Source organism: Lithobates pipiens, unplaced genomic scaffold (genome assembly GCF_037356315.1).
Source record: "Lithobates pipiens isolate NorthernLeopardFrog02 unplaced genomic scaffold, aLitPip1_a1.2 Scaffold_30, whole genome shotgun sequence".
Lineage (NCBI taxonomy): Eukaryota > Metazoa > Chordata > Amphibia > Anura > Ranidae > Lithobates > Lithobates pipiens.
Genome location: NW_027507791.1, coordinates 26,010,947 through 26,024,248, shown reverse-complemented (window position 1 = coordinate 26,024,248; position 13,302 = coordinate 26,010,947). Strand labels below are relative to the sequence as shown.

At 46.2% G+C, this 13,302-nt stretch overlaps 1 protein-coding gene across 3 annotated transcripts; it reads right to left on the bottom strand.

Moving 5' to 3' along the window:
* Positions 1-266: 266 nt before the first annotated feature.
* Positions 267-11,179, bottom strand: LOC143942463 (uncharacterized). 3 transcript variants are annotated; one of them, XM_077463772.1, is made up of 3 exons: positions 10,832-11,179; positions 9,844-9,969; positions 267-4,218 (listed from the first exon to the last, which is right to left on the bottom strand). In XM_077463772.1, the coding sequence occupies exons 1-3, from the start codon at positions 10,863-10,865 to the stop codon at positions 3,479-3,481; spliced, it is 900 nt and encodes a 299-aa protein (XP_077319898.1). In that variant the 5' UTR covers positions 10,866-11,179; the 3' UTR covers positions 267-3,478. The 3 variants fall into 3 exon arrangements, with proteins under 3 accessions (XP_077319898.1, XP_077319899.1, XP_077319900.1); XM_077463773.1 differs by having other exon boundaries at positions 9,886-9,969; XM_077463774.1 differs by lacking the exon at positions 9,844-9,969.
* Between the last annotated feature and the right edge of the window lie 2,123 nt (positions 11,180-13,302).

Sequence of the window (13,302 nt, the reverse complement as noted above, 5' to 3'; positions counted from 1 at the left end):
AACTGTGCAGATTCAGCTGAACTCGAACAATTTCTAACGCACATCAGTGTGAACCTGGGCTCAATTTCATGACTGCTTAGTGTACACGATCGGACTTCATACAAACTTTCCCGTGGATTTCTGTCCAAAGGGCGTTGGCCATGAACAGGGATGGGAAAGGTGCATGGCAGCAAACTGATTACAGAACTACAGGCAGGCCATGCGTTGGGACAGTATCCTGTAACTCTGATCGGTAAACTAGAATAAAAGTGAAACAGCACAAAGAATGAACATTTTTATGTTTCTTTATTAACCACTTCAATACCGGGGGGGGGGGAACTTAAACACCTTCCTGCCCAGACCAATTTTCAGCTTTCAGCGCTGTTGCACTTTGAATGACAATTGCGCGGTCATGCTACACGGTACCCAAATGAAATTTTAATCATTTTTTTCCCACAAATAGAGCTTTCTTTTGGTGGTATTTGATCACCTCTGTGGTTTTTATTTTTTGCTAAACAAATAAAAAAATCCCGAAAATTTTGAAAAAAAAAATGTTTTTTTTTTGTTTCAGTTTCAAATCTTTGCAAATAAGTAAGTTTTCTCCTTCACTGATGGGGATACACTGATGGGCAATGATAAGGCGGCACTGATGGGCACCAATGAGGTGGCACCAATGAAGTGGCACTGATGAGGTGGCATTGATGGACACTGATATGTGGCACTGATAGGTGGCACAGGTGGGCTTGGACACGGCTGATCACGTCGGAGACTCTTCAGACTCACACCCCGCAACAACGATCGCCGCGATGCGCGCCCCCGGGGGCGCGCAGTGGCTCATAATCCTGATCACGTCATATGACGTCCGATCAGGATTATGAAACCACTTTGCCCCCGTCAATATGTTATTGGGCCGGGCGGCAAGTGGTTAAGCAAAAAAAAATTTCTATATTAAAGGAATTTTCTTGAAATAACAAACATGTTGTACGTACCTGCTCTATGCAGTGATTTTGCACAGATCAGCGTCAATCGTCCTCTTCATGACTCCCTTCTTGGCTCCTGGCCCGCTCCCTTCTGCCGAGTGCCTCCAGAGCAAGCAGCTTGCTATGGGGCACCCAGGCAGGCTTGCTCTTGAGCCGCTGCTCTGCGATTCCATTCACAAACAGAGCTGAGGCTCGGCCACACCCCTCTCTCTTCTCATTGGCTAACTGGCTGTGATTGACAGCCAACGAGGAAGTGGAGACCCCACATCGCTGGATTGCAATGGGGCTCATGTAAGTATTAAGGTCGGCTGAGGGGGGGGGGGGAACTGCACAGAGACTTTTTTTTACCTTTAGGCATAGAATGCATGAAGGTATAAAACCTTAAGCCTTTCTTACCACGTTAAATGATCAATTTTAAGGGTAACACACTTTAATCACCAGCCCACTACAGGCAAGTGCTTAGTAAACTCTTTTATGTGTGTTAAATAGAATCACCTGTGAGAATGTAGCTTATGTTCAATGATTATTGCTCAGAACAGACTAATTGTATTGCACAAAATAAACCCACAAGGGGGCACTTAGCATCTTAGAGGCGCAAGCTACTATGGACATTGGGGTGACTGTGCTGGGAACCCTGAACCCAGATATTTTGAAGAACACAAGACACCCCAATAGACAAAGTGCACACTCCTAGACAATGCTATATAAATATGATTCTATCTTCAAGTCTATAACCTCCATCAGGCCAAAAAGGGCCCCCTGGCATTCCAGCATTGCAGAAGCCTCGATCTGCCTCTTATTTAGTAATGGCCTGGCTGTATAAATCTTCTCATTCGCTATACAGCCTGTTCTCTGCATACTCTGCTCTACCCGGCTGGTTTATTCTTGAGTTGTGTATGGCTCATTCCCGCATCATCTGAATGATACCTGAACTCTGGGGAGGAGATTTACTACTATGCAGTTGCTCCAGAGCTTAGTAAATGAGGGGGACGCTCTGCCGACTTCCATCATCCAATCATGTGCAAGCAAAAATGCTGTATTTGTTTCATTTTTCTTTGCAAAAGGGAAGCTTCACCTCATCTACTAAACCTTGGAGCAATTGGACTTTGCAGAGTGCACATTTGCCTTTAATCTACCCCACAGTGGTCAATAAAAAGACCTACACTCCCCAGGGTCATAATTTTGCTCTTTGAAGTTTTGGTTAACCCCTACAGGTAGCCACCGCCGCCCAGCTCTGAGAATCGGTACCATCCCATACCTCTTGCTTTAGATTAACACCCTTTTCAAGAGTTGGGCAATGGAAGCCACCAGAGAACATCCAATGTGACTGGTATTTGTAATCACCGCCTAGTACTGGCTGTTGACCGGTGACATCTATCAGGTTCTATGGAGATCACTCACTCTTTTGAAGCCCATTATGACCAGTCATACGGCCTGCCAGGGACAGAGTGGACACTTTTTCACCTGCATAAAACAAGACAAGTGCATGGCACACTCAGGCAGGTAGGTACCCCCAGCCAAAGAATAATGGTAATTAAAATAAAGATAAACGTCCAATCATAATGTCTCTGGTGGAATAGCCCCAAAAATACCGGCCACAGTTATGGCCGCTGACTCGAGTGTTAGAAACAGACTCTGTAGATGTGACACAAAAGAAAAAAAAAAAGAGGGAGAACGCATTTTGAGTGTAGCAATTGGTTAAAAACAATTGGCTACTCACATGTGTGCATAAAAGACACGCGCTTCATAAGAAAACCACTGGCATCTGTATCCTGTATCCGTCTCCCTGATGGTGGTATTGGTGTAGCAGAGCTGGTCTTTCTACTATCTCCGGAACCCCGCTGGAACGCAGTGGTCCATCGGGGTGGAAGTGATGTCATGGTGGGAGGATAGCAGAGCATGGCTACGTGTTTCAGAGTACGCACACTTCTTTTTGTAAAGCCACGTCACTGTGACGTTACTTCCTGCCCAATGGACCGCTGCATTCCAGTGTGGTTCCGGAGATAGTAGAGAGGCCAGTCAGGCGCCGGTACCAGGTCTGCAGCACCAATACCATCAGCAAGGAGATGGGCACAGGATACAGGTGCCAGTGGTTTCATCATGAAGAGGCACATGTGAGTGGCCAACTGTTGCTACATTTAGAAGTCACTCTCCCTCTTTTCTTTTGTGTCGTATTTTCAGGTTTTTCACCCGCACCGCCCAAACATTTAGAAACAAGGCCTAGGAGGAGATGGAGAAGAGATTTCTCCCCAAGAGTTCCCAGAATCCTCAGAGACCGAAAATATAACCTGTTAAAGGGAGCGGACAGGAAACCTCTTCCTAAAGAAGCTACTCAACAGCTGGAAAGGTGTTTGGAGGGTTGAATCAAAGTCTTCATCCCAGCCATTCCCAGAATCCTCAGGGGCTGGAAACATGACCCTTTGGGGGAGAAGAATGAAGGCCTCCAAAAATCCTGAGCCTTTCGATGATGGAGAAAGGTGGGTGTTCTCATCCCACCCCCAACAAAGTTTGCAGAACGCTCAGCAGCTGTCAGCATGATGGTTCCTCTGGTGGAAACTCTTGTCACAGTGCTGACACTTGTAGGGGCGTTCCCCAGTGTGCGTCCTGTAGTGGTCCTTCAGGTTGGACTTTTTGCGGAAGTATTTCCCGCAGATGGAGCACTGGTAAGGTTTCTCTCCTGTATGAATGCGCTGGTGGCGGGCATAGCTGGAGTTGTCATGGAAGCTCTTCTCGCACACGGTGCACTTGTAGGGGCGCTCTCCAGTGTGGGTACGCAGGTGAATCTTCAGGTGAGAGCTGCGGATGAAGCTTTTGTCACAGTCCGTACATTTAAAAGGCCGTTCTCCTGTGTGGCTCTGCATATGGACCTGGAAGCTGGAGTTATTGCAGAAGGTCTTGCTGCACACACTGCACAGAATAAACGCCTGTCCTCGCTCCTGGAAACCGATGGGGGCGTCTTCCCTGAAACCCTTCACTGGTGACAAGTAGGGACAAATTTCTTCCAAGGGGAAGGAACGATGTACCCCGGAGAAGCTGACCTCACAATCAGAGAAGACACACGGTACCTCTTTCTCTTTGGGCTCAGTCTGTTTGTTCTGGTCAAAGTCATGCAGTGCAGCAACAGGTTTGATTTGGCGAACAATACCTTTCCGCCTCCGAGAACGGTCTCTGGTGGCCAGTTCCTGAGCCTCTTCGACCCTCAGGCTCTTGGACAGTGGTCTCGTCTTGTTGGGACTCAGGCCAGAACTGGTCTCTTCAGCTAAAAAGGAAACAAATACATATTAAAAACCATGCAAAATTGTAGGGGAGTCAGCTACAGTGTGATGTCCAGTTTCTAGAATAGGTCCAAATGGAGTGTGAGCTCCACAGTATAAACTAGAATCCGATACCAATTCAGTCAGCTACAGTGTGATGTCCAGGTTTCTAGAATGGGTCCAAATAGTGTGTGAGCTCCACAGTATAAACTGGAATCCAATACCATTTCAATCAGCTACAGTGTGATGTCCAGGTTTCTAGAATGGGTCCAAATAGTGTGTGAGCTCCACAGTATAAACTGGAATCCAATACCATTTCAATCAGCTACAGTGTGATGTCCAGGTTTCTAGAATGGGTCCAAATAGAGTGTGAGCTCCACAGTATACACTTGAAACTGGTACCAATTCAGTCACCTACAGTGTGATGTCCAATTTCTGGAATGGGTCCAAATAGATTGTGAGCTCCACAGTATAAACTGGAATCCGGTACCAATTCAGTCAGCTACATTGTGATATCTAGTTTCTAGAACGGGTCCAGAGAGAGTGTGGGCTCCATAGTATCAACTTGAAACCAATTCCAATTCAGTCAACAACAGTGTGATATTCAATCTCTGGAATGGGCCTGTGTAGAGTGTGAGCTCTACATTATAAACTTGAAAGCAATACCAATTCAGTCATCTACAGTGTGATGTCCAGTTTCTAGCACAGGTCCAAATAGAGTGTGAGCTCTACATTATAAACTGGAATCTGATACCAATTCAAATACATGTTATGTCCGGTTTTTAGAATAGGTCCATATAGTGTGTGAGCTCCACATTCTAAACTGGTACCAATTCAGTCAGCTCCAGTGTGATGTCCAATTTCTGGAATGGGTCCAAATAGAGTGTGAGCTCTACAGTATAAACGGGAATCCTATACCAATTCGGTCAGCGACAGTTATATGTCCAGCTGCTGGAATGGGTCCAAATAGGGTGTAAGCTCCATGGTATCAAATAGAAACCGATACCAATTCAGTCAGCTACTGTACAGTGTGATGTCCAGTTTCTAGCACAGGTCCAAATGGAGTGTGAGCTCCACAGTATAAACTGGACTCCGATACCAATTCAGTCAACTAGAGTGTGATGCCCAGTCTCTGGAATGGGTCCAAATATGGTATGAGCTCTACACTATAAAAACTTAATACATAGGTTGAAAAAAAAAAAAAAAAGGCACAAGTCCATCCAGTTGAATCACAAAAAAAAGAAAATAATAAAAAAAAATAATATTATACGAATGGGCCCTATAATACACAAAGTTTCACCACATAAGAACTATAAACCCTATATAAACTATACACACCCCTGCAGCGCTTCCACCATGTCGGAGGAAACACTACAACTGAGGCCATGGTGGAAGCGTCCGGTCTTTAACCACTTCAGCTCCGGACCAATAAACACCTTAAGGACCAGAGGTCTTTTTGCAATTTCGCACTGCGCTGCTTTAACTGGTAATTGCGCGGTCATGCAATATTGCACCCAAACGAAATTTGCGTCCTTTTCTTCCCACAAATAGAGCTTTCTTTTGATGGTATTTGATTGCCTCTGCGATTTTTATTTTTTGCGATATAAATGAAAAAAGAGCGAAAATTTTGAAAAAAAAAGATATTTTCTTCTTTTTGTTATAAGAAAAATCGAATAAACTAAATTTTAGTCATACATTGAGGGCAACATTTATTCAGCCACATGTCTTTAGTAAAAAAAATGTCAATAAGCGTATATTTTTTGGTTTGCGCAAAAGTTATAGCGTCTACAAACTAGAGTACATTTTCTGGAATTTACACAGCTTTTAATTTATGACTGCCTATCTCATTTCTTGAGGTGCTAAAATGGCAGGGCAGTACAAATCCCCCCCAAATGACCCCATTTTGGAAAGTAGACACCCCAAGGAAATTGCTGATGGGTATGTTGAGCCCATTGAATATTTATTTTTTTTGTCCTAAGGGATTGAATAATGACAAAAAAAAAAAAAATAAAAAATTTTTACAAAAAGTTGTCACTAAATGATATATTGCTCACACATGCCATGGTTATATGTGAAATGACACCCCAAAATACATTCTGCTGCTTCTCCCGAGTACGGGGATACCACATGTGTGGGACTTTTTGGGAGTCTAGTCGCGCACGGCACCCCGAAAACCAATCACCACCTTCAGGATTTCTAAGGGTGCAAATTTTTGATTTAACTCCTCACTACCTATCACAGTTTCGAAGGCCATAAAATGCCAAAATAGCACAAAACCCCCCCAAATGACCCCATTTTGGAAAGTAGACACCCCAAGCTATTTACTGAGAGGCATGTTGAGTCCATGGAATATTTTATATTTTGCCAAAAGTTGCGGGAATATTACAAACTTTTTTTTTTTTGCACAAAGTTGTCACTAAATGATATATTGCTCACACATGCTATGGGCAGAAGTCAAATTACACCCCAAAATAAATTCTGCTGCTTCTCCCGAGTACGGGGATACCACATGTGGGGGACTTTTTGGGAGCCTAGTTAACTAGCTACCTAGCGACACTAGCGACACTGATGCAGCGTTCAGAAAAATTATCGCTTAGTGACACTGGCAAAAGGGGGTGAAAGGGTTAACTAGCGGAAATCAGGGGGTTAAAACCATTATTGGGTAGTATATCGGGGTACCTAGCGCTATAAAAACCTGGCGGTGAACCTAAAAAAATAACTAGCTACCTAGCGACTGTAGCGACACTAATGCAGCGATCAGAAAAACGATCGCTTAGTGACACTGGCAAAAGGGGGTGAAAGGGTTAACTAGCGGCAATCAGGGGGTTAAAAACATTATTGGGTAGTATATCGGGGTACCTAGCGATATAAAAACCTGGCGGTGAACCTAAAAAAATAACTAGCTACCTAGCGACACATGCAGCGATCAGAAAAATGATCGCTTAGTGACACTGGCAAAAGGGGGTGAAAGGGTTAACTCTAGGGGCAATCAGGGGGTTAAATCTTTATTGGGGGGTGATAGGGGGCTACCCTGGACCTAACACTAACTGTCCTGACAGTTTTTACTGTCACAACTGACACTGAATGCATTGATCAGTAAAGAAATGATCAATGCAATCAGTGACACTGTGACTGGGGGGGAGGGGGGGCGGGGGGGGGGGATCGGGGGGCGATCGGGGGGGGGATCGGGGGGGGTTTGTGTGCCTGTGTGTACCTACATGTCAGTGTAGTGTTCGTGCACACTTACTTTTACTATTCTCCTCGTAGTCCGGTCAAAAAGACCGCCCCGAGGAGAATGACATCACTTCCTCCTTCCTGTGTAAACAATACACAGGGGAGGAAGCTTCTCATTGGCCAGGAGCGATCCAGAGGGGGTGGCCGAAAACGAACGGCCATCCCCTCATCACGGAGCGCTCCTGCACCGAATCGGACCGCCGTAACCAGCGGGAGGGGGTCCGATGGGACCCCCCACCCGCTGGAAGGCAATCACGTAGATGTACGTGATTATGCCTGCCTGTGCCATTGTGCTGACGTACAATGGCAATACGGCGGTCCTCAAGTGGTTAAAGAAAAACTGACTGCAGTGTTTCCTGGGAAAGTGGGTGGAGCTGCGCTCTCTCCAGGTGCCGTCCTGAAAGACGTAGGGAGAAAATCCCATGTAAATAAGTATTCACAGCTTTTAGCACCAATTACAGCCTTAAGTCTCTTTGAGTGTACACCTTCAGTATACAACTTCCCTATAGCCCTCCCTAACATTTGCCTGACCATGATCCAGCGATATGCATGAGAGCGGCTGCTCTGCAGGGTTTCTGCCTCCCGAACGGCTCCCGCTGCTGTCAGCCATTCACAGCTCAAGTAGCAATGAGGAGGGGGCGGGGCCGAGCACTGTTCTGTGTGTTTAATAGACATACAGAGTGGGGCTCAGGAGCGAGCGAGCGCCTACACACACACACACACACACACATATCCCCCCCATAGCAGGCACTTCATTTAGAGAAGAGGAGGCATGCCAGCGGGGGACCCGAGAAGAGGAGGACCTCAGTGCACAAAGCAGGCACGTTTGACATGTTTGCTATTAAAAGGGTTTTTTTTTTCTTTGTTTTTTTTAAATATAACTTTACTCAATTGTAAACAAACAAAAGTAAAACATCTGGCCAAAGGCTAGCGGCCGTCTCTCTGAAAAAGCAATATGTGGTGGATCAGGCTGGCCAGAACCACATAGGACTGCCTCCCGGATGCGTGGTTGCATTTTGCTGCAATTTACTGCGCACTGCAAACACGAGCCAGACGTTGGGCTTGCAGTTGCAGAGCAGCCCCTTTGACTTGACAAGCTGCATTATATTTGCCATGGCATGCTTATAGTCCCCTCCAGCTGTGCCTTAGACTTTACACAAGTAGTAGGGATTTGGAAAGGGGGGGGTGTTGTCTGGTCGCCTATATCAGTGTTTCTCAACTAAACTCCTCAAGGCGCCCCAACAGGTCATGTTTTCAGCATTTCCCTCAAATGAACCAGCTGTGGTAATTACTAAGGCAGTGAAACTGATCAAATCAGCTGTGAAAAATATTGGAAAGCCTGAAAACATGACCTGTTGGGGCGCCTTGAGGACTGGAGTTGAGAAACACTGTCCTATATGACCGCATGTGATTAGTCAGAAAGTCCCCCTTCTATAGCCCCCATACAGACTATCAGATTTTCTGCTGATTTTTGTCTTCAGATTTACCAAAACCATATAGTACAAGGGCCTGCCTGGTTGCATACACACTGAAACTCCTACAGGTTTGACCTTATTATATGGTTTTGGTAAATCTAAAGGAAAATAAATAAAATCCAGCAGAAAATCTGATAGTGTGTATGGGGCTTATGACCCTGATTTACTGTCACTTTATTACTAGGGTGTGAGTTTTCCTGATATGATGGCCAAACTCCACCATCTGCCATCACTGTCCAATGAGAGGAAAATACCAGTCTCAATACACGACTGGAAATATTACCCTAGTGATAACTTTCCCCACCCTGATAAATAAGGTGCCAGTAGAGGAAGGAATAAAAGAAATAAAACCAGGCAGAGGCTCTAACCTTTCACTGCTCTGTCCCTAAATGTCCTTACAGAAGTCCTTCTATGAGTAAGGCCCCTTTCCCCCCGGGGGGCGCTTTGCAGGCATTACAGCACTAAAAATAGTGCCTGCAAAGCGCCCTGAAACAGCCTCTTCTGTGTCTCCAGTGTGAAAACCCCGGGGGCTTCACACTGCAGCGGTGCATTGGCAGGACGTTAAAAATACTCCTGCAAGCAGCATCTTTGGAGCGGTGAAGGAGGGGTGTATACACCCCTCCTTCACCCCTCCTGCCCATTGAAAGCGCTGCAGCGGCAATTTGCGGGTGGTTATAACCCTTTTTCGGCCACTAGCGGGGGTTAAAACCGCTCCCGCACCAGTGTGAAAGGGGCCTAAGCCAGTATCAGTAAAAGGGACACAAAGAGACAGATAGTGCCCATCTCCATATACAGTCCTAGACTATGCAGAAGATCACAGACTTCCTGACAAAAGGTGTGTGTACACAATTTTCTTTGTTGGGGGGGGTGAACTAGCTCTTTAAAAAACACAAGCTGGTGAAAGAAAGTGTAAGGACTGACCAAAACACAGAACTATGTCACAGTGAGGGGGGCAGAGCTCACTTGTTGATTGGCTGTGGTTGTTCCGGAAACGTTCTCTGTGTTTCTCGATCTTCACCAGGAGATACGGGTTGAGGATCCGGTACCCTGGGGGGGGGGGGGGGGGCAGGGAGAACACAATCTACATTATGACAAAAGTGAGTGCACCCCTCACATGTTTGTAAATATTTTATTCTTTCTTTTCATGTGACAACACTGAAGAAATGACACTTGGCTACAATGTAAAGAAGTGAGTGTACAGCTTGTATAACAGTGTCAATTCGCTGTCCCCTCAAAATAACTCAACACACAGCCATGAAAGTATTACTAAACCCACAACAGTAAAATCGGTCTGTATATACACGTCATAGCATGCTTGTTATACTCACTGTGGAACGTAAAGGGTTAATCCTCTACATTGTGTAAAAAAGGGCTGTTTGATCCTGTATGCATAGATCCTCCCCCTCCTCCTTGCAAAGTCTATCTGGGGAAAGCCAGCCAACTTGCACGTGCTCAGTTGTGTCTTTTATGCTGGAGAGAAAACCGTTTCTTGTCCTCAGAGCTAGCCAGATCACATGATACATACATCACCCATGTTTTTCGGAGGCACGTGATGATCACATGTCTGACGAAGGGGTCCTGCGTGACTCCGAAATGTTGCACTCTCCTTGTGTTGTGATCATGCAATAAACGATCCGTTTGGTCGCTACTTTGCGTCGATCCGCGGTGTGCTGGCAAATATCTATTTTGCAACAGAAGGTATACCCCCCCTTATCGCTTTCAGCGGGCGTAGCATAACAATGCATTTACAGAGTCCAAGGGGTTCAAGCAGATGGCAAGCAGGTGATGAAATACCTCTCCACTGTCTGCCAAATGCTCTTCAGAAACCATTGTATGTGTGAGGTTGTATTCTCCCTCCTCTACATTTCCCACCCCCCACCATCCCATGCCCTCGTGCCCCCTCACTCACCCAGATTGTGCAAAGCAGAGTGAATCTCCTTCATGGCGTCCCGCTACAGATCCTGCTGCCATTGCTCCATAAGCTCCCAGTCCTCTTCCTCGAAGCAGGCGGCCACATCGTGGAAGGTGACCGTCACCTGTGCGGGAGGGAAGGACAGACAGAGGGGTCCATTAAAATCAGGAGAATCAGGGAAATCGGGTCCAGAAAATAAACAAGAGCCTACAATTCCCTGCTCTCTATAAAGAGATGAGAACCATCGGATGACGATTGCCATGACCAAGGATGTGCCATGACAGCAGCTGCAGAATTACAATCCCATCCCCTGATAGCAGCATAAAGTACTCCCATCATACAAGTTCTTACCGTCCCCAACAACGAGCTGCAAGTCCTCTTCTCCCAACACTTCTCCATCTGAAAAACAGACTGAGTGTTAGCTCTTGTGTCCAGCACTTCAGCCCCAGCGATATATACCAGTACATTGCCGGACTTTGAGTGGTTATACAAATTATATATATATATTGTGACAGTACAGTTCCCTGTCCTAGTAATTGTCGCCCAGGGTTCTCAAATAGGCAGGTTGAGGGGCTCCAGGAGTATTTAATGTGGGGGAATCTGTTTTATCAGTTTCCTCCAAAGTTTGTAAAATCCAATTTGGGACCTGGAGCCCGGAGATTCCGTAGTGTTATGGGTGGGATGGAATCTCCAATCCTGTGACCGGGTTTTTGGAACAGCCAGGAGTCTGGCTGGTTGATTGAGCAGGTGGGTGCTGGGCTTATAGCAGAGTCAGGATTAGGGTTCTGGGCTCCACCCAGAGAGACAGGAGGTCTCCAGGAGTGCAGAGAGTGCAGAGAGTGCACTAGAGAAAGCCAGAGACCCAAGTCTGAGGATCAGAGCAGTGAGGGGCTGCTGTCTAGATAGACACTGTGTGTGTTAAAGCTGTGCGCATCTGAGACAAATGAGAGCCTGAAGGGGAAGGCCTGAGCAGCAAGGAAACTGAAAAGAGGTGCAGTAGTTGTGCGGGAACCCTGTTATAAGGCCAAGAGGGCTGAATTGTAAAGCCTAGGTGGCAGTGCTGCTGAAGAGAGCCAGGTGGCTTGGCATTTTTCATGTATTGTTTTTTGGCAGAAGAACCCCTGTGTGGGCAACCAAGTGCATGTATGAACTTTATGTTGTTCCTTTTTAATAAAAGTGGGCTACCATGCCCTTAAACAAAAGTTCCTGTTCGATGTGAACTTACTGAAAAGGCATCTGCCACTGAGTTAAACTTCCCCCAATGTCACACTAGATAAAGGAAGGCCCGTAGACGTGGTGTATCTAGATAAAGGAAGGCCCGTAGACGTGGTGTATCTAGATAAAGGAAGGCCCGTAGACGTGGTGTATCTAGATAAAGGAAGGCCCGTAGACGTGGTGTATCTAGATAAAGGAAGGCCCGTAGACGTGGTGTATCTAGATAAATAAAGGCCCGTAGACGTGGTGTATCTAGATAAAGGAAGGCCCGTAGATGTGGTGTATCTAGATAAAGGAAGGCCCGTAGACGTGGTGTATCTAGATAAAGGAAGGCCCGTAGACGTGGTGTATCTAGATAAAGGAAGGCCCGTAGACGTGGTGTATCTAGATAAAGGAAGGCCCGTAGACGAGGTGTATCTAGATAAAGGAAGGCCCGTAGACGTGGTGTATCTAGATAAAGGAAGGTCCGTAGACGTGGTGTATCTAGATAAAGGAAGGCCCGTAGACGTGGTGTATCTGGATAAAGGAAGGTCCGTAGACGTGGTGTATCTAGATAAAGGAAGGCCCGTAGACGTGGTGTATCTAGATAAAGGAAGGCCCGTAGACGTGGTGTATCTAGATAAAGGAAGGCCCGTAGATGTGGTGTATCTAGATAAAGGAAGGACCGTAGACGTGGTGTATCTAGATAAAGGAAGGCCCGTAGACGTGGTGTATCTAGATAAAGGAAGGCCCGTAGATGTGGTGTATCTAGATAAAGGAAGGACCGTAGACGTGGTGTATCTAGATAAAGGAAGGCCTGTAGATGTGGTGTATCTGGATAAAGGAAGGTCCGTAGACGAGGTGTATCTAGATAAAGGAAGGCCCGTAGACGTGGTGTATCTAGATAAAGGAAGGTCCGTAGACGTGGTGTATCTAGATAAAGGAAGGTCCGTAGACGTGGTGTATCTAGATAAAGGAAGGCCCGTAGACGTGGTGTATCTAGATAAAGGAAGGTCCGTAGACGTGGTGTATCTAGATAAAGGAAGGCCCGTAGACGTGGTGTATCTAGATAAAGGAAGGTCCGTAGACGTGGTGTATCTAGATAAAGGAAGGCCTGTAGACGTGGTGTATCTGGATAAAGGAAGGTCCGTAGACGTGGTGTATCTAGATAAAGGAAGGCCCGTAGACGTGGTGTATCTGGATAAAGGAAGGTCCGTAGACGAGGTGTATCTAGATAAAGGAAGGCCTGTAGACGAGGTGTATCTAGATAAAGG

Bases quoted from the DNA above. Each gene is read 5' to 3' on its own strand.
- LOC143942463 (XM_077463772.1), bottom strand. From the start codon at position 10,865: ATGAAGGAGATTCACTCTGCTTTGCACAATCTGG. The intron at 9,970-10,831 runs GTGAGTGAGGGG...CCCCCCCCCCAG, and splicing joins CTCTGCTTTGCACAATCTGG to GGTACCGGATCCTCAACCCG. The intron at 4,219-9,843 runs GTCAGTCCTTAC...TTTCCTTTTTAG, and splicing joins TGACATAGTTCTGTGTTTTG to CTGAAGAGACCAGTTCTGGC.